The sequence below is a fragment of the Danio rerio genome, chromosome 8, assembly GCF_049306965.1.
Source record: "Danio rerio strain Tuebingen ecotype United States chromosome 8, GRCz12tu, whole genome shotgun sequence".
Lineage (NCBI taxonomy): Eukaryota > Metazoa > Chordata > Actinopteri > Cypriniformes > Danionidae > Danio > Danio rerio.
Genome location: NC_133183.1, coordinates 57466209 through 57487883, shown reverse-complemented (window position 1 = coordinate 57487883; position 21675 = coordinate 57466209). Strand labels below are relative to the sequence as shown.

The window sequence follows — 21675 nt, the reverse complement described above, 5'->3', positions numbered from 1 at the left end:
CCGCAGGTCAGTGACTACCTCTACTGTAAAAACATAGTAAAAAATGACAAGATACAGTCGAAGGCAAATGATTAGCCTTTTAGATTAGATGTTTTTCCCCATTATTTCTTTAGTGCTGTTTAACAAAGTTTTTTTTCTACAGATTTTTGAACACAATAGTTTTAATAACAAATTTCTAATAACTGATTTATTTGGTCTTTGCCATGATGACAGTACATCATTTTTTACTCATTGGTTTGGAAAACATTAGTTGAGCATTTAGTTATAAATATTACATTAATTAGGATATCCAAAATTAGGTTATCCACAAAGTAATTAAGTCACTGGACAACAATTGTTCTGTAGCCAATCATAAAGACCATTACCGAAAAATCATACTCAAGTAAAAGTACCATTACTTGACTAAAAATGTAGTGCGAGTAAAAGTATTTGTATTTACTGATGTAAATGTTACTCTAAGTATGTGTAAAAAGTAACCCTTTCAAAAGTACTCAACAGTAGTGAGTATTATGCTGTGAAAAGCTGATTCATGTAAATGTATTGTGTGGATGTAAAAAAATGTGTAAACGTAACATTCTGTAGTGCATCGAGTTATTTCTCACCAGCCAAACAACATCATAACTCGTTAATTTTAGGTTAGATTTAGGTTGTGATGTCAGGTGACCAAAACTCAATGTCTAGCCAGCTTCTAAGGACAACGTTATTTTGATGTCCAATAATGACGCCAAATGACGTTGATATTTGATTGACTTTAGGTTGTTAGAAAGTGACCAAAATCCAACGTTGACTCAACATCTTAAATCAACGTCATATTGACATTAAATACTGACATTTATTTATCAGGAATGGCAACCAAAATCCAACCTCTGATAGACGTCACAGTGGTAACACAGCTGTAACATCAATAGACGTTGATATTTGGTTGATTTTAGGTTGGAGGTTGAACATTGAAGTTGGCCTGACGTTAAGTTCTGACGTCAACCTGCTTTTCATTTCTAAAAAAAAAATGCAACGTCCCCACGATGTTAGGGTACAACGATAATCTAATGTCATGTTGACGTCTTGTGGGTGTTTAAGGCCATTTCGGTCATCATACAGTAAACATCCGTCATCTTCTCATCAGTGACATGCATCTAAACAGTCTCTGGGTCATTGTGTGTAACGATTTTAAACATCTTCTTGGACACTTTTAATGCTACCAAACAGTTTGCTGCGATTATAAACCACCCGTGTCGAGGTAGCTCATTATGATGCGATTTACCTTCTATGTGTGATTTGATTGGACAGGAATTACAGGACAGATTTTTCTTCTCCCATAGACACGAATAAATAAAGTAGTGGCTTCAGATTGCAGGAAAGTAGTGAGAGTAAAAGCACAGATACTGCACTAAAAATGTACTCAAGAGAAAGTAAAAGTGCACTTTTTTATAACTAATTAAATTACTATTCCTAAGAAAAACTACTGAATTAATAATTTGAGTATTTGTAATTAGTCGCATTACACCATTGGTTGCAGGGCATTCGCTATATGTAAAACGTATGCCGGAATAGTTGGCAGTTCATTCCGCTGTGGTGACCCCTGATAAATAAGGAACTAAGCTGAAGGAAAATTAATGAATGAAATTTAGTAATTTAATGTTAAATATATTTTTACTACAAGTTCATTCATTCAGTTTCTTTTTGACTTACTTCCTTTATTAATCTGGGGTCGCCACAGCGGAATGAACCGCCAACTTATCCAGCAAATGTTTTACGCAGCGGATGCCCTTCCAGCTGCAACCCATACCTGGGAAACATCCATACACATTCATTCACACACATACACACACTAAGGAGAGTTTAGCTTACCCAATTCACCTGTACCGCCTGTCTTTGGACTGTGGGGGAAACCAGAGCACCCGGAGGAAACCCACACGAATAGGGTGAGAACATGCAAACTCCACACAGAAACTCCAACTGACCCAGCTGAGGCTCGAACCAGCGACCTTCTTGCTGTGAGGGGACATCACTACCTACTGCGGCACTTGCCTTTAGTATAAGTATAAAAATAAATGCAAATAAAATTGTTGTCATATATTATTTGTTACAGCACATCATTTCTCTTTAGGTGAACTTACTTTATAAGAACTGAAGAAACATTGTTTGACCTATAAGAACAAATCAGAATTTGAAAAGACAAAAAATATAAAGCACTTTTAAGTTTAAAACCATGCCATTAATGCGATAAACCATGTTACTTGACATGGTTCCTTCCTATGTTTTAGGAACAGCAAAAAATAATTGGACTTCTGGTTGATCATTTGGAATGAGAAGTGGCTTATATGAAAGGTGAAGGCCTCTATATTACGCTTATTTTAATAAAATAATATATGATTATGCCTTGGTTTTAAATTCTTTAATTAGGTCAGTAAGGTCTGACTTTGCTTAGACAAAAGTCTTGTCACTGAACAGAAATAATGTCCAGTGTAGAATATAAAGTCATGCTGCAGTGGAGAAAGAATAAATATTGTGTATGACTCCAATGAACATGGAGGACTGCATCCATACATCTCTGCAATGACTCAAATCACTTATTAATAAAGTCATTTGACATGGCAAAGAAAGTGTTCTTGCAGGACTCTAAGTTAATCAAAATCCATCTTTATTCCGTCCTCCTCCTTACCTCAGACATGCTCAATATTGTTTATGTCTGGTGACTGGGCTGGCCAATCCTGGAGCACCTTGACCTTGAACTTTGATGTGAAGGCTGAAGTATGATGAGCGCTACCCTGCTGGAGAATTTGCCCTCTCCTGTGGTTTGTAATGTAATGGGCAGCACAAATGTCTTGATACCTCAGGCTGTTGATGTTGCCATCCACTCTGCAAAACTTTCACACGCCCCAATACTGAATGTAACCCCAAACCATGACTTTTCCTTCAATAAACTTAACTGATTTCTCAGGCAATCTTGGCTCCGTGCTGGTTCCAGTAGGTCTTCTACAGTATTTAAGATGCAGTTCAACAAATGATCCATCAGAAAAATGGACCTTCTGCCACTTTTCCAAATGATCAACTAGAAGTCAAGTTATTATTTATTGCTCTTACAGGTGGGATCAACAACAAGAGTGGTGTCAGGTAGTGTATATAACAAAGAAATAACACCTTGCACAAAACCTATTTACTTTACAAAAAACACTCAATATCATTCACAACACTGAAAACCGAAATAAGATTACTGAATAATTCAGATGTAAACACTAACATTACAGATCCCCCATTGTCTTGCATAATTCGCACACTGGTAACCACTTGACAGCCTTGTAGGAGAATGCTGAGAATCACACCAGTTACTCTTTGTTTTCTTAAGCAAACATGTCCATTCACGTCGTAAAAGAGCATTCAACTCAACGGATGCAAATAAAAGGCAGTGCAGGCATGTTTCAAGAGGTCATACACATTTTAAAGTTTATTCTAAAGTTCACCATGTTTTCTTGCACCAAACTTCCGGCTATAGTGTTCTGTTTATAAAACCATTGTAGATTAGTCTATGATTTATAGAACATTGAGTGAACATTGTCACCCAGTAGAATACAACTGATGACCATACCTGCCAACATTACCGTTTTTCCTGGTCTCTCATACTTCAGTCGCAACAATGCATAACGCAAGCTCTGTGATTAGTCGGCTTATTATCGTTGACGAGTGTGGGCGGGAACAAGAACCGCGCGAGCCTGATGGAGCGATTGTTTACAAGTGTGGAGTCCCTTGAAGGAGCACCGGATGGAAAGTTTTGTTTTGTGTTTAACTTATGGTCAAAGTTGTTGCACGTCCGCCGGTTCCTGCCCCAAAATGAGCGAGTTTGAGCCACTTGTACATTAAGGAAGCGTTCAGAAATACAAAACACCAGAGAAGAAACTTGATATAGAGGAACATAAACAACTTACTGCCACCTAGCGTTTCGGAAGTGGTATTGCAGAGCAACAGCAACAGCATGCAATAGTATGAATGCACGGCTACGTGCATTGCATGCGCCGTGGGTTACTCCGATCACTCGACGCAGAAGTATAAACCAGGCTTTAGTGACTTGACAAAGCATTTTTTTGGAGGGGAATACACTGTTGGTTGTGACCAGGGCCTAATTTGTAAATTGCGGGGTCACAGAACAAATCGGTGGAACGGATCCGGCATGTTACCCGGTGGAGGGACAGGTGTCTCGCACAAAAAGCTGAGAGAAGGGGGTTGTAGCAGGCGAAAGTGGAGAGGGCTGGGGAGTCGAGTTGATGAGGGGGATCGGTAAAATGAGGTGCCTGATTCATATTTCAGAGGTGCCGGATCCAGAGTGTTCCGGCACAAATTAAACCCTGGTTGTGACAATTCAATAATCAGTGGCTACAGCTAGGGATACGTCACCTCCATCCACGCCAACCCTTGTTCTTTTCGAACAATTGCCCAGCCCTACATCATTTCTATGATGGTCATAAAATGTTCATAACTGCTGAACACCCTGTTGTCCAATCCTTTAGAGGGAGACATCATTTTGACAGGACAAAAATTCTTCTTTTTGTATTTTTTATGCCCCTGCATAGGCTTCTGGCAAAGTGTGCAAATGGGCAAGTTGTGAACACGAGATTGCTTGGCTCCAACTTGAGTTAGCGTGTCTTTGTGTTTCCTTTTGTAAATAGTGGCTCGGGACCAGGATGGATGGGAATCAGGCTGGCTGGATGATTTAGTCACATGTGTCCTGTCAGAGGCTGGAGTCACTTGTGTAAAAGGGTGGGTAGAAAGGATTCTGGGATTCAGAGGTCTGAGGATGGTTGACAAGGCCACATTTGTCTGATGGGGCAAGTGAGATTCAGGGTGGAATGGAGCTAGCACTACAGCGTCTGATCTTTTCTTCAAGACCTTAGTCTCTTCTTTGATGGGAATGTGCTGGTTCTTCATCTTTGGGGATTCATGAGGAAGACCTGATGGCTGAGATGGTGCTGGAGGTGAATCTTCTAGAGAGATCGGTTCGGTTTTTAATATCATGGAGGATGGCATTCTTGTTGGGTGCACGTTGATCAGCGTCTCTTGATGGCGAATGACTTCACATATGGTCTTCAAGGTAATTTGAGGTAGAGGAATACCCACTTTACACAGAACCGGATCTTCCACCAATATGAAGTGCTTAATTCTGTCATAGGTTTCTAGGATGGATGTTTTCTCAAGTTCTCTTGTTCTGCTGTCACTGTGAGGTAAACCCAGCCACAGAAGTTTGACCAGCGTGTACATTAGTCTGTTGTGAATGTCCGGATAGTGTTTGGGATTGATGGCTGCTTCAGGATCGTCTCTCTTTCTTCTGCAATACAGTGTATTGCCCCAGCGGGTCCTGTACTGCTGGAGAAACTTATGCGGCTGCTTGTCATGGTCTTCCACAGCATCCCACGCATCAATTATCCCATTCCTCTGATACGGCGTCAGGCTCAGCTTGGTCTCAGAGAGGCCAATGTCAGCCAGCAGAGAACAGAATCTCTCCAGCTGCTGGAATCCTGGAAGAGGGTTGGAGCTGCAAGCATCCTCCTGTTAAAAAGTGCAATGATCATGTGGTGAGTTTAAAGGTGCTGTAGGAGATCTGGAAAAAGGTTAACTTTATAGGGCGCTTTTTAACCCTCCCTACATGCAAACTGCTGTCCAGAGCAACGCCTCCTCAAGTCAGGAACATGCACCATTGTAAGGCTATAATTCCTTTGGTCACACTTTATTTCGTTGGTCCATTTGTTGAATTTAAGTTACATTGCATCTACATGCCAATTAAGGGTGTCACGATCCTCCAAATGCTCGATTCTAAAGGCACGATTCGATTCGATTATGCATAACTAATTAATTAATGACCAATTAATTATTCATAGCCTACCGTTTAAACTACCTGACCTGGATGGTCTTTGTTTTACCCATAAACAAATCATACAGTAAATGAACAAAGGCAAGTTACACACATAATTATCACCTGTCAATAATTTTTTCTGCGGGACTCGTGAATAGGCAGTGATCTGTGTCGTTATAATGGCGTCGGTAAAAAAGACGCACAACCAACAGGAACCAGCCAACAGTATCTGAGGTGTTCGCTAAAATGACAAAGTACAAGTGAGTGAAAGATTGAAGCAGTCCTCTGACTGCCTGGACCTGCTGTCTCGAGCGCATGGCTGTGTGCGTCTGTGTCTGTGTGGTCACGTGATGTGTATTTTCAGAGGTAGAAAGGAAGGAGGGCTGCTCAGAAATGCTACACGCCACTGTGGATGTCAAATCGTTGTCGTTCTAAAATGCCATTTAAAAACAAAGACAGTGTAAACAGGGCCTGAGTGTGTACTTTTCGCGAGCGGATTTGCAACGGGGGTGGGCGGAGTATCACGATGCCGGGGTTGTCTATCGGACGAACCATACGTAATACGTACATAGCAGAGCTTGCAAAACTGTGTTTTTTTTTGTCGACAACACGAACGTTGTGAACATAACTCACTGGAAATCCAAAATGCTTACACATCGGCGACTTCATTGAAAGAGGAGAGGGTTTAAGTTCTGTCGACGGGTCTCCTGCTTCTGCAGTTTAACAAGCACTTCAACAAGCCTGTTTTCTTCCCGCTTGGAAAGCCAAGCTGATGTGACATGGGGGCGTGGCAGCATCGACGATTCTCTTTTTTGATTCGATGATCGAAATTGAGCATAAATCTCGATCGATTTCGATTAAAAATCGAAATCGTGACACCCCTAATGCCAATTAATACTCATTAGATTATAAGTAGAGTGTCAGGTTGGGGTTACTGTAAGCTGACATGTACATGCAAGGTTTATTATAGTGAGTTAAATGTCTGTTGAAGGAGCAGTATCAGCAGATATTAGGCAGACAGTCTACAAATACTCAAATGGACCATCAAAATAAAGAGTTACCATTCCTTTTTTAATGGAAGGTGTGTAGCAAACAAAACATGTCAAAATTTTCTCATTGGTGAATCCTTGCATCAAAGATTTCCATGGCTCGGCTTATCTCTACGTGGAGTAGGACTGTTAAAGAAAATTGACATATGTATCTAATTTAAATGCATTCGAATTTTTGGTGAGCCTGATGGTAAAAACATTGAACTGTGCGTTTAAGCAGGTGTTTTCTTGGGTTATTGATGCACTGATTGCTTATTTCCCTTACACTCACATTAAGGAAATTAAATTATATTTTATTTAACCACGTAAACTCTTGATGTTATTTTGGGATTTCCGCCTGGATTTTGCCTACCCAAATTTAAAAGCTTCCCAAATACCAAAAATTTGGTATCATTTTAAAGAAAACCCTTTGAATTTACATAAAACATTATTGAAAGTATAGAAAATATCTGTATATGTCGTCTGTGTTATAATAAACACCTAAAAAAAGGCACTTTTAGAATTTGTTTTTATCAACTCAAATTTGAAAGTGTACCTTTTAGGTTCTGTGTGGTCTAGCGTGCTGTAATTATTTTTGGTGGTTCCTGCACGTCTGTAATCATAAGAAAAAAGAAAAATGTCTCCACCATAATCTATGCAAAAGTTATTGTATTCCAACTGATGAGAGGTGCTGTACAAGCCACAGGGAGCGATCATTATTTACATATTTCACTATTCTTTTGTTTGATCAAACATAATTCACTGTGTTTGGACCACATCAGACATATAAAAGGATTACTTATGCACATCACCTCAAAAACAGAGGAGAATGGCCCTGAAGCACACAGCATAAGGTAAGAGATGACAGCTGTCTGTGCTATCTGGGGCTGCTTACTGATCATAAATGTATTGTTTTCACTTCTGCGCCATGGAAACACCACAATTCATTCGACAACTGTTTGATATGTGAATATAATTCAGTAAAAAGAACGCTAGAACTGTATGAGCACCGGCAAGAGCTTTCATTTGAGCTATAACTTGTACATGTGTCATATGAAAAATATAAAAATTAACCATTGTAAATTACCTACCTTGGGTCTCCAAAATACTGTGTATTTAAGTGTAAATAACTTTTGGACAGTAGAATAAAAAAGTGATGCATATGTGCATAAAATATAGATTCTACACTTTCAAACGAATCCACTTAAGGGGGTCTGGTGCAATGCTAGCTCTTTAAATCTGAAAGTGAAAGTCGATGACGTCAAAGACCCCGTACCGGGTCCACGGAGTTTAACTGGTTTTAAATCACAAAAAATTAAGAGTAACTAAGTACTAGTGATGCATTTGGATAAGCAAAAAATAAAGACTCACAAAAGCCGGAGGATGAGCAGTGGTAGTTTCATTGGTGGTTAGAGTTAAGTGTGCTGGAGCAACGGTGACCACATCCTGATCTGCCTCTGGGTCACTCTGGTATGCCTCGTCATCCTCCTCTGGGTCAGCCTGGCCTGGCTCAATCACCTCCTCCTCTGGACTGGGTGCGTACTTTGATAGGTCAGTGAGGGTGAAGCCTCCAGATTCACCCGTGCTTTGGCTGAATAGATAATCCAAACCGAGCCGCTCGTTTGACGTCACAGCAGCGGGGACATGGATATTCTCCTCCACATTTTCTCCAAACAACTGCTGGCATCGGGTGTTGAGACGTTCAATCAGAGGCCCAGAGTAGGATCTGTGCGTTTGGTGTTTGACACCAAACACTGTGTGAGGACTCTGTTCTGAGTTCCAGCGAGCGATTCTGCTGATGAGGTGCACATGAAATGGATGTGCGGCACAGTGGGGGCCTTCAAATGACAGAAAGAGCATTAAAATCATATCATGGTCAGACATAGAGATGCAACAGTACAGATTGTGGTTTTAGGTTATGATATTGGGGTGTGTGTGTGTGTGTGTTTGTGTGTGTGTGTGTGTGTGTGTGTGTGTATATATATATATATATATATATATATATATATATATATATATATATATATATATATATATATATATATATATATATATATATATATATATTTACACACACACACATACATACAATTGAAGTCAGAACTATTAGCCCCCCTTTGAATTTTTTCTTCTTCTTTTTTTTAAAATGTTTCCCAGTAAATATTTCTCAGTGTGTCTGATAATATTTTTTCTTCTGGAGAAAGTCTTGTTTGTTTTATTTTGACTTAAATAAAAGTAGTTTTTTATTTTTTTAAACACCATTTTAAGGTCAAAGTTATTAGCTCCTTTAAGCTATATTTTATTTTCGATAGTCTACAGAACAAACCATCGTTATACAATAACTTGCCTAATTACCCTAAGCTGCCTAGCTAACCTAATTAACCTAGTTCAGCCTTTAAATGTCTCTTTAAGCTGTATAGAAATGTCTTGAAAAACATCTAGTCAAATATTATTTACTGTCATCATGGCAAAGATAAAATAAATCAGTTATTAGAAATGAGTTATTAAATCCATTATGTTAAGAAATGCGTTGAAAAAACTTTTCTCCGTTAAACAGAAACTCGGGGAAAAATAAACAGGGGGCCCTTTAAACTATTTTATTTTTCGATAGTCTACACAACAAACCATCGTTATACAATAACTTTTCAATTAACAGGTAAAATAAAACTGACATGGGAAATTGTGCTGGTTATAGGTTACGAATTTTGGTTTCTTTCCGTTTAATCGTCCAGCCCTATATTGAGGTCACTTTATATTACACTTTTTGATTGTCTGTTAAAAATATTCAGATTGTTGTATAAGTGGTTTTTCATAACTGCACCAAATTGGTAAATACTTTAAAGGCTTTAAATTTAACAATACTTATTTTTCACGTTAATCAGGGTTACGACATTGAAAACTCTATGACCGTTTAGAGGCCTTAATTTATCAAACAATTTGTCTAAAGCAGATATAATGACAATTAAAAAAGCATTTCTTAATCTTAGGTGATGTTAATTAGTTAATGCCTAATAATAACACTTTAAAATTTAAAGTTGTAATTGTTTGATTAAATGAAGCTAATAACTATTAAAATTTTGTTGTATTTTTATTTATTCACTTATAACTCTAATAGTATGGCACAGTGGGTCAGTGGTTAGCCCTTTCACCTCACAGCAAGAAGGTTATTGTTTCAAGTACCGGCTGAGTCAGATGGCATTTCTGTGTGGAGTTTGCATGTTCTCCCTGCTTCGCGTGGGTTTTCTCAGGGCGCTCCGGTTTCCCCCACAGTCCAAAGACATGCGGTACAGGTGAATTGGGTAAGCTAAATTGGCCGTAGTGTGTAAGTGTGTGTGAATTCGAGTGTGTATGGGTTATTGTGTACATGTGCATGTTTAAAGCATTTTTTAGCTATTAAATATTTTAAAAGTAATCTTTTTGCAGCTTAAGTATTATATCTTAATATAATATACTGTGATAGGCAGCACGGTGGCGCAGTGTGTAGCACAATCGCCTCACAGCAAGAAGATCGCTGGTTCGAGCCCCGGCTGGGTCAATTGGCATTTCTGTGTGGAGTTTGCATGTTCAACCCGTGTTCGCATGGGTTTCCTCCGAGTGCTCCGGTTTCTCCCATAAGTCCAAAAACATGTGGCATTGAGTAGGCTAAATTGTTAGTAGTGTATGTGTGTGAATAAGAGTGTATAGGTGTTTCCCAGTGATGGAAGCCTAGTCCAGTGGTTATACAGTAAAAGGCTCTAATAACTAGCAAGTTTACAAACTTACTTGAAGAGTCCTTTACAGTAACAAGTAGTGGTCTTGGACTCTCTTTGGGTGACCAGACAACAACATTGAGAGCGCGTGTAGAGCGAGACCCTGGTGTGAAAATGACAAGAGTATACCATCAATTCATACAAGTACAAATCTAGAAATTTCCGCTCATTAATCTCCAACTAAATGCAATAAACTGTTTAAAAAACTAAACGCATTCAAGAGATGCTCTGGCTGGATAACCCTGGGTCTGGTGGGAGCACTTTTTCTTAGCTAAGCATTGATCATTGAATCGGATAAGACCATTAGCATCTCGCTTAATAAAAAGAGGAGTTTTGATTATTACGCCAGCATGAGTATAAGTCTTGGCCCAGGGGTGTCCAAACTCGGTCCTGGAGGGCCAGTGTCCAGCATATTTTAGCTCCAACTCAAATTAAACGCCTGAACCCGCTAATCAAGCTCTTTCTATGTATACTAGATCTCCAGGCAGGTGTGTTGGAGGAAGTTGGAGCTAAACTATGCAGGACAGGTCATATCGGTCTAAAAAAAATACCAACTTTGCATTTTACATCGGCGTTAGTACATGATGCAACCACAGAAGAATCAAGAATAGGAAAAGGATCACAAATCTTTCGAATTTGAGTGGGATGCTAATGGTCTAATCCGATTCAGTGATTTATGCTAAGCTAAGCTTAAAGTGCTCCCGCCAAACCCAAAAACCGGCTGAATGGTTTTAAAACTGGTAAAATTCACCCGTTGACCTCGAGGAGATTTGTAAAATGATTGTACCTTTAAACATCTGACCCATTAGGAGCCAAGCAAAATATAATGGTGTGGACTGAATGAACTGATGAACATGTACCTGGGATCATGTGAGGCAGAGATTTATAGAACCCCTCCAGACTGTTGTTTCCACGGAGACACTTATAGTATGGAACGTCCACCCCATTGATGTTGGCGGTACCAGCCACTCTGTACATGCTCATCTCTGGCGGATCCTGTATGCACTCAAGGTGTCGTTGCTGCGCTTCCCACACGCCATCTATTGCTTCTGTAAGGGGACCAAAATATTTACACATCAGATGGACAGTTTGCATGTGTCAAAATAGCAGACGATAAATATATATTTACATAATGTTATACACTATACGCTAACAGCATTGCACAACCCCAAATTAGAAAAAGTTGGGACAGTATGGAAAACGCAAATAAAAATGAAAGGAGTGATTTATGAATTTACTTTGACTTGTATTCGTAAGCAAATTTTATTTAATGTGTTCCACATGATTTTTCTTGTTTTATTTTTCAAAATAAACGTGTATTTTATTATTGGTACTTGCAATACATTTTAAAAGAAGTTGGAACAGTCAGGCATTTACCCCACTTTGCCATATTGCTATATATTTTCACAACACTTATTGTTTAGGGACTGCAAACAAGTCTTAAAATGGCCAACAGTACGGGCTCTTCATTGTCGGATTTTGTGCTTCAAAATGACCCACACGTTCTCTATTGGAGACAGGTCAGGACTGCAGGCAGGCCAGTCAATTACCTGTATCTTCTTCCTCCCATGCCAGCACCGTCTTGTTGAAGTATGCATGGGCGTGCCTGCGAAAGAAGGCAGCATATTGTGCTCCAAAATCTGTTCTTTTCAGCATTAATGGTGCCATCACAGATATGCAAGTTTCCTTTGCCAAGGGCATTGACACAACCCCATACCATGACAGACCCTGGCTTTTGGACTTGTTGCTGGTAACAGTCTGAATGATCTTTTCTTCTTTGGTACCGAGCACACTGTGTTCATTTCTCCAAAAAAAAAAAAATACCTAAGAGAGTGATTTATCTGACCAGAGAACACATTCACTGTGTGATGGTCCTTCCTAGATGTCTCCGACCCCAAATAAGTTGACCACGCTTCTGGACACTGTTAACATAGGGCTTCCTTTTGCCACAGAACAGTTTAAACTGGCATTTGTAGATGTAACTACATACTGTGGAGCTTGTCAAAGGTTTGCCAAAATAATCATCCATGTGGTGATATCGGTTATAGATAAATGACGATTCTTGATGCAGTGCCACCTGAGGGATCAGAGATCACGGTTGTTCAGCTTAGGCTTGCACCCTTGTCCTTTACGCACTGAATTTTCTCCAGTTTCCATGAATCTTTTAATGATTGCACTGTTGAAGGTGAAATATCTAATGTCTTTCAATCTTTCTTCGAGGAACATTGTTTTTAAACATCGCAATAATTTTCTTATGTATTTGATGGCAAACTGGGGTTCCTCATCCTCATCTTTGCTCCAAAAAGACTAGACCTTTTATCTGTTGACATCACTGGTTTCAAATTACATAATTATTTAACCAACTGACCAGATGATTACTAACCCTAAATTGCTGCTGTCACAACTTCTTTTGGAATGTGTAGCAGGACTGATCGACAGGAAAGGTGTAATTACACATGAATTGAAGTTGACCGGACAAAACATGAAATATTTAATGTTCATATTGTCTGTAATAAAATACGTCAAATTAAATTTAGAAATCCCTACTTCGTTTTTTAATTAGGATTTTCCATACTGTCCCAACTTTTTCTGATTTGGGGTTGTATTTAGAATAGCAATATATAGGTAGACCGAGTAAGGCCCAATCCCAATTCTATTTTTGTACCCCTACACTCTCCCCTTGGCCCTTACAACCGAGGGTGAAGGGGAAGGGCTTCAAAATTTACCCCTAAGAATTGGGACAGCACTACACAACCTGCACACGTCATCATATGTCCTCGCAATCTCTTGCTTCATGTGAGATCAGATGATCGCGACTGCTGTAGTTATTCCAGTTTTGTTATTTTATTGCTATTTATCTTCAAGTACATAGATATATACACTAGATATCCCATAGGGACCCTAAGCATGCGTCAATAGCGCCGCCACATTGGTACAGTGCTCCCAAGACAAATGTCATTCAACCGCACTAGTCAAGACAGTGTTATTAAGTGAAGATGCGGGACTTTAGCGCTGTCTACGGGTGTGGTAACGAGCAAACAAAGAAAACAAAGCAAAAAGGCAGAAAATTTCATAGGTAAGATTTAGTTTTTTACGTTTTTGTATGTTCTGAACTTTTGTGCTAAACAGGTCACGTTATTGATGATAATATAGTCACTTACTGCATTCACCATAAGGCAAAGTAACTCCAACTCGCACTAAACACTCAGCTTATGCTAGTTTTGTTGAATAAAATCAGCAAACAATGCAAAGAGAAATATGATAACGAGATGCTGCGCTGCCAGAAAATTGTATAATTGTCGGCTAGTGAACAAGTCATTCATAACGGAGATTCATTCACAAACGAATGGCTCCCTCCGTCAGTATGAGAAGTGAAAGCAGGAGAGGAGGTGTGTTTCAGGACATGGATTAGATCAAATTTAACAGGGAGGGTGAATAGTACATTTCTGTACACACAAACACAAGCTTTTTGTCAGGAATGCCAATGCGATGATCCCTCAATGTAGAAAAGTGATGTAAAATTTTAATTTTCGTATATAGAAAAAAAAATATTGCATAATAACATCCAGGAAAACTACCGATCATAGATATATGTATATTTCTGGCTTTGGATGTCCACAGTCCTCCACTGTACCTTGGTCCCGCATTCATTTCAAAGGAGCGCTACTCTGTTTCAAAATGGCGGCTCTATTGACGCATTCCTTCCAATAGACAACAACAGGGTAGGCGACATCTAATATATATATCTATGTTTCAAGTATACTTAATAGGACCTTGATTAGCTTGTTCAGGTGTGTTTGAATAAGGTTGGAGCTAAAATCTGCAGGACAACGGGCCTCCAGGAACAAGTTCGGTGATCCCAGGCCTAGACCATTGTCATACAATCACTTGCCTAATTACCCTAACCTGCCTAGTTAACCAAGTAAAGTCTTTAAATGTCACTTTAAGCTGAATATTAGAATATTAAAAAATACAGCAAAATATTATGTGCTGTCATCATGGCAAAGATAAAAGAAATCAGTCATTAGAAATGAGTTATTGAAACTGTTATTTTTAGAAATGTGTTGAAAAAATCTTTCCGTAAAACAGAAATTGAGGAAATAAAAGAACAAAAATATACAAATAATTCTGATTTTAACTGTATATGCTTGGAGTAGATTAATTACCTGTTGATTTAAAGAGACTGACTCCACTCTGGTCCATCCCAGCAGGACCCTTGAGCTCATCTATGGCCCTCTGAATGAGCTGAAAGGTCTCCTGAGCCCCAAGAGTGACTCTCCGAACATGGTGCTTCAGCTGCTCTCTCGAAACATACAGCCGCACCATGTCTTCATCAGCTACGCTGTCAAAAGCCTTCAGGTCCTGAGCTCTGACAGCCTTGATGAGCAGCTGTAAGTCTGCACGGTTGTAAGCCAGCACCGCTCCTGCAAGGGCAGACTTGAACACTGTGTACTTTGAGTGGCTGTCTGTGCGAATGGCTGCATCAAAGCAATGAATCCAATAGAAAAGGTCCAAACGGATGACCATACCACCGTCCACCCATGTCTGGAACAAATTCTCCACAGCAGTTGGGCCTTGCGCACAACAGCACCCACGGTCAACATACAGGATCTTCGGGACAGGTTGACTGGCCTGCTGGAACCGGTCCATAATTCCCTGACACATGGGCTTCAGACACTCAGTGGACTCGTCACACGTTACAACAAATGAGACTATTTGTGAGTGCTCATTGCCAATGCTGGTGAACCACTCCCCGGAGCCTTCAGCTTCCCCAGACACCTGCAAAATGTGAGAGACTCTGTAAGTCTGTATATAGTTATCTGTAAATTATACCTCTTTATACTCAGGGCCGGAGCAAGCTGAACTAGCCTTCTAAGTAAATAGCAATCACACCGCCCTCAACCTGAAAGACAAAAAGCGAGGACCAGGAGGGAAGGGGTGGGTGTCCCAGATGAAAGTGAGGACCGGGGGTTCGGGGACGCCATCCTCACTATTCTGCCACCTAGGTTGCCTCTATGCACGGGCCGGCCATGTCTATACTGCCATCTAGAAACATTCATATTCAAAATTGTGTACAAACATTGGACAGATCAAAAAAAAAAAAAAAAAGGGTGATTTTCACAAAAAAGATTTCTGGATGAGTTAGGGACTGGTAGCCGAACTGTACGTTCACATTGAAAACGGCGAGAGCGTGAAAGTAGCCATAAGTCTTTAATTTTCAATGGAAGGTGGAGGCGATAAGCGGCGAGGAGCTGCACGACGCGTTTTCCCAGGTGTGAGAGTCGAGGAAAGTTGAAATCAAGTCCACCTTATGGTAATGAGCTATGACGCGGTTCGGCGGCAACCAATCAGAATGTAGAAGTCCACCGCTTGAGAGGAGTCCAGAGAACACAGTCCTGTGAACTTTGGTTCCGACCACAGTTGTTCCCAAGGGTTTGATTAATGCGGTCGCTGGATTTCCACTAATTAAAGTTGTTTTCTTACAGGAACATACATTAAAAAAAGTTACTGGCGAGTTACTGATGTGCATTGATGTTATAGAAAGCGGGAATCTCATGCAACAATGCAAAACAGTATTGCTGCTTCAGGATATTTCAGACATATTGACACATTGGATAATTAAGTGGTGCAAAACCACACAACATGCAACTTGATCTTCCATTGTTAAATGAATTTGATAGAAAAAGCGTGCAACATTTTCACGGTAGAAAGCATGTTTGATGCAGAAATGTGACTGATATATGCTGCAATGGCCACTTTAAATACAAAATCAATGTAGCGGATTTTGACGCTCTCGCCGCCGGAGCTGAAGGCAAACATCGTTGTCGCCAGGGCGGCCAGAGCGACCTTTGATGCTCTCACCGGCTTCGTTGTGAACGCACAGTAAGGGTCAGGACACACCAAGCTGACGGTCGGCTGTTGAGCTTTGTCGATTCATTGGTCAGGCAAGTTTCACACGTCTGCTGTCATCGTTTTACTGTCAGATAGGGCTGAATTAATCACAATATAATCAAAGTTGACATTCAGGACCAAATTTTCCCAGGTCAATTTTTTCTCTTACATTTCCTACCACGTGTGGAATCACGTGACCCACTCTGTTAAGGCTGATTTATACTTCTGCATCAAGCACAAGCATATGGTCCGGCGCAGCCTTCTCATTGTCTCACACCCGCACACCTCTCAATGTCGCGATGACGCATAGTGCAAGCTATTTGGTCAGTTTGCCAATCAGAGCAGAGATTCGCAATAAGTCCTAGCAGCAGTCTGTAACCACGATGATGTTTGTGACCAGGTCCACTACATGGTAACCATTGTACCACCCACTAGGGTAACACCCATGCTACTGTGACGACTGGGTTTATGTTAGAGGGAGGTGTAGGCGATTTTCCATTATGCAGGGGACCTGGTAGAGTATGTCATCAAGCTGTGGGTTACAGCAAGGACTATCTCGAGAGCTGCGAGCCCCAAGTGCAAGTGTGGAGCTCCAGGTGAAAACCTTTGTTTTGTGTTTACCTTATGATTAAAGGTTTTGCACGTCCACTGGTTCCAGTCTTTAAAAGAGCTAGTTTTAGCTTCTTGAACATTAAGGTTGCATTCAGAAAAAACCTCCATGAAAAAACTTGACACAGAGGAACATAAAAACCTCCTGCCAGCTAGTTTCGGAATATGAGATTCGGCATGTGCCGTGGCTCACAGCGATCACTCGACACTGAAGTATAAACAAGGCTTTAAAGGCTGAGGCTGATTTATACTTATGCAGCCAGTTTGCAGTCACATCTGATCTCTAGACAAGCAGGACGATGGACCACTCTTGAGCCTTACTTTGCACTACACTGACGATGATTGGAAGCTGCGTCAGAGATGCCTTGAGACGGCTGAAGAGAGAGCTTTGACTGGTTTTTCAGCAATGAATCAGAGTGCGAGTGTGACATAGTGAACTGACGTAGCAAGTAAACGATTCAAGCCAATCACAAAGAGGCCAGAAATCATTTTGTTTAGTTTTCGTTTCTCAAATATTCGCAAACAATATGAATTATTAAATTGTAAAACCTATTTAAACAAGCGAATAATTGTGGTAAGTGACAATAACTGTGATAATGGTAATAAACACTGCTTTGTTTATGCTTTGTTTGCATCAGAAGTTCAGTTCCCTTGTGGAACAAGAAAACAGATTACTGCCCCACGCGGAGCTAACAGACATCCTCTTATGCAGGCGAAGAACATGGCTCTTGTTTCAGTGAGCTTTCGTCTGTTCGGCGTGCAAAACGAGGCAGCAACACAGTTGGGTTTCACTGGTGCCAGTTGTTGTCGTTGACTTGCTGTCAAATGGCCGACTGTCTGCTTGGTGTGTCCCAGCCTTAAAATGTTTTCGATATCACTAAGCAATCAAATAGGTTGAGTAACTTGATTCTCAACTATGTTGTTTGCTACCTTGTGCATTGCTGCATTTACCTTTTTTGAGTCCATTTTCACCACTGTGCCAAAAGTGGACAGAATCTGGTTCGTGTAGTCCTGCATATTGCCGGCCTCTGCGAGCAGGAATGCATGGCGAAGTAGGCGAGCAGAAGGCAGCTCTTTTTGAGGAGGTGGAGCCTCAAACTTGTGTTTAAAGGCTGACACAATCCCACCAGGCTTTTTCAGAGTCATCAGGAGGGTGGTGTACAGATCCTTCCTTTGGAGATACTCCTTCGTATGGTTTTCTTGAACCTGTCGGCACACCTTCATCATGGTGTGCATCTCGGTACAGTCCCGCAGAAGCCGTATCACGCTCTTGTCCACACCACGCCTAAAAAGTGTGATAATCAATCAGTGCATGAACAGAGTACGGTAGGGCTACAAGGGTAAAGCTAGCAAAATTACTAGGCTCGATGCTGTTTTCCCGTCAGGCTACCAAAATCCATCATCAAAATTTATTTCAATGCTTTTGTATTCTTTCACAAAATGGATAATTATGTTTCATGCAATGTTTTGGCATTTGGGAGCCACTATCAATATGTGCTTACATTTGCCCTATCTGGTGTCAAAAGTACCAAGTTGATAAAAATAAATGCATTCATTTATTTTCCTTTGACTTAGCCTCTATTTCAGAGATTGCCACAGTGGAATGAACCACCAACTATTCCAGTATATGTTTTACACAGCGGATGCCCTTCCAGCCACAACCCAGTACTGGGAAACACCCATTCACACACTACAGCCAATTTAGTTTATTCAATTCACCTATCCTGCAAGATTTGGACTCCGGAGCACCCTGAAGAAACCCATGAGAACACGGGGAGAACATGCAAACTCCACACAGAAATGCCAACTGATCCAGCCAGTACTCAAACCAGTGATCTTCTTACATTGCTAGCCACTGAGCCACTTGATAAATAAAACAATAAAAAGCTACCAGAAGTTCTTGATAAGGCTACTACAAAAGACAAAAGACTCGGTTCTACATTTGATGAGGCAAATTTGTTATATTGAGCTCTCTACCTTTCTGGACTGAGACATTGTAATCAAGGAATAACTAAAAATTTCCATGAAAGAACATTGTTTTTTTTTATATATAACCATCCTCAAACATCCTGGAACATTCTTTTATGGTTTCAATAATTAACCTACAGGCACAATAGCCCAGTGGTCAGCATGCTGACATTTGGAATGGTAGCACTTCAGGGCGTCCTGAGTTCGAATCAAAGACATTTCCTGATGTACAAGTATTGTTCATAGTTTATGTTAGTAAATACATCACCTAATGAATCCTAAGGTTGGTTAAGCAGTGTTTAAATTTAATTCTTTTAAATCTGTTGTAGAGACTAGGGCTGCACGATTCATCGAAAAAAGATCACGATCTCGATTCGACCCTACACACAATCTTATTTTCAGCTTCCTATGATTCAGCCAATTATATTTTCGAGGTCAGGAGAAAAGCAAGGCAGTCGCACAAGTCTTCACAGCAACATTGACACCTTCAAATGGTGTTAAAAGTGTCACATACTGTATTTATGAGGTATAATTCACCCAAAAATGTAATTTCTGTCTTCATGTAATGATGTATTTGCGTCTGCAAAATCACACGTGGGCTGACCGCCAGCTGTTTGTTTACTATCGTGCACGCCCAATGATGCCTACTATGGTGAACAGAACCTGCATAGGCTGTGAATAACAGGTAATGAAGTTGTAAATAACGTTCAGCTTGTTGCACAGAGCCATCATTTGAGGGCCGTGTGGGAGGTTGGATTTGCATGATGACAGCAGTCATGAGCCACACTCGGAAGTGAAAGTGAAACCTGTGCGAACATCATTAAAATGATCGTATCGACGAACATTTGATGTTTTTTTTCCCATTGCAAACACAAAGTGTTGTGCATGAAAATAAACGTTTACTGTGTCAGTATAACAAATTAAAAAAAATTAAAAAATTACCTAAAAGTAATGTTTACCTAACATTATTTTATTTTATTTTATTATTATTTTTGTTTTTTTATAAAAACTTGGTTATTTTAAAATTAACAAATGCCATTATAACATTTTATTTGGTAAATGTATGCTTTTCTTTGCATGTATGTCTTTAGTAAATAATGTTTGTTTTCTATTCTATACATTTATTTTGGACTAAAAAAACCTGAAGTGCCTGTCTGAAGGGCAACCAGAGATTTAGAAATGTTGCGAGCCCTGTACAGTAAAGAGGTAAACAGACAACACTTGTCTGGTTTACTCACCCATTAGTTAGAATTGCAGGGAACATGGCTTGGTGAGCCTCACTGAGCTGACAAAGTATTGCAGGATCCCATGCCAACCAACGACCCACCTCGCCACCATCACTCTTCCTCCCTTCCTCGGTGCACGGCCCACAGCGCAGTACCTCCGTCAGCATTGAATACCAATTGGCGACATCGCAGATCTGACAAACCTGTAACATGACAAACCAGCAGCACTTTGTATTGTTTGACCTTTAAATGCGTTTACTACAGGGGTCCAGAGAGCTTAACGCTCTGTAATTTAAGAAAGCACATGCAATCACCAAAAACACCAGGAAATTAATCAAATTTCTTCATCAGTTTGACAGCATGTTGCAAATCCTTACTTCAAGAGTTCACACTCAGCTGATGATTGATTATAATACTTGTTTGGCATGCTGTCCCGGGAGAGAGCCCTGAGCTCATAAGATCCTCGAGCCCGGGGCTCCCTCCCGTTTCCAAGGCGAGAGGGGAGTTTGAGCTCAGGTAGATCTGGAGAACTCCCCTGCTGTAGTAGCTAATGAACAGATAATGGTGGCTCTTAAGAGCTGACTACTTTTTAGGAGCATGTCTATGGTGCCGATTTGGATTAGTCAATTAACTTAAGTCGCATGTTTTTGGACAGTGGGAGGAAACCGAGAAACCCACATGACCACAGGGAGAACGTATAAACTCCGCACAGAAACGTTGGCTGGCCTGGTAAGGACTAGAACCATTGACGTTCTTGCTGTGAAGCAACAGTGCTAACCACTGGGCCACGATGCCACCCATCTAGGAAAGGAGGAGAAGTAGGGGTGGAAGGGGGGATTCTTCAAAACGAAGATGGCTGTTATATGGAACTTAGGGTATTTATAGTGGTTTAGGAATCGTCTGATTGGTGAATCATAAATTGGATAATGCGGGACTGACTGCAAGCAATCATAAGCACGTGATCCTCTCAAAATTAGTTTATAAATAAACTTCACAAAGTAAACAAACTAATAATAAGCGCTGCATTCTCTCACAACATGTGCAAATAGCCAAAACAATGGAAATGTTTCAAGGTGGACACAAATATTTTTGTTTACTTTAACATCCTAATTACATAATGAGCTATATGCACACAGACTTTTAATTTTCAGCCGGGTGGCTTCTGGTGAACTGTCTTTCTATAACAAAATTGTCACGTTTAAGATCTGTTTTCTTTGAAAATCAGCAATCTTCACTCCCTGTTAGCTATACAATATGAAGTGGGTATATGGACAAAAAGCACTACATTAAATTCCATTTCCCCCCCCGCCATGTCTTTAAAATATGACAGCTTATTTAACCGCAATATTTTCAATGGAATT

General features: G+C 40.3%; 1 protein-coding gene across 9 annotated transcripts in view; it reads right to left on the bottom strand.

The window, feature by feature from the left end:
• Positions 1 to 21675, bottom strand: part of si:ch211-243p7.3 — a 38298-nt gene that overhangs the window by 10111 nt on the left and 6512 nt on the right. For 4 of the 9 annotated variants that reach the window (XM_009304269.5, XM_068223223.2, XM_073911202.1 and 1 more), the window contains 7 exons: positions 20327 to 20517; positions 18072 to 18405; positions 14786 to 15398; positions 11480 to 11668; positions 10633 to 10722; positions 8242 to 8708; positions 3060 to 5538 (listed from right to left, as the gene is read on the bottom strand). In XM_009304269.5, coding sequence (XP_009302544.1) covers positions 4435 to 5538; positions 8242 to 8708; positions 10633 to 10722; positions 11480 to 11668; positions 14786 to 15398; positions 18072 to 18405; positions 20327 to 20517 — 2988 coding nt within the window. In that variant the 3' untranslated portion in view covers positions 3060 to 4434. Of the gene's footprint in view, positions 1 to 1848; positions 2029 to 2117; positions 2148 to 3059; positions 5539 to 7426; positions 7484 to 8241; positions 8709 to 10632; positions 10723 to 11479; positions 11669 to 14785; positions 15399 to 18071; positions 18406 to 20326; positions 20518 to 21675 lie in introns of those variants that run through there. The other 5 variants (XM_073911204.1, XM_073911205.1, XR_012384760.1 and 2 more) reach the window with 4 other exon arrangements.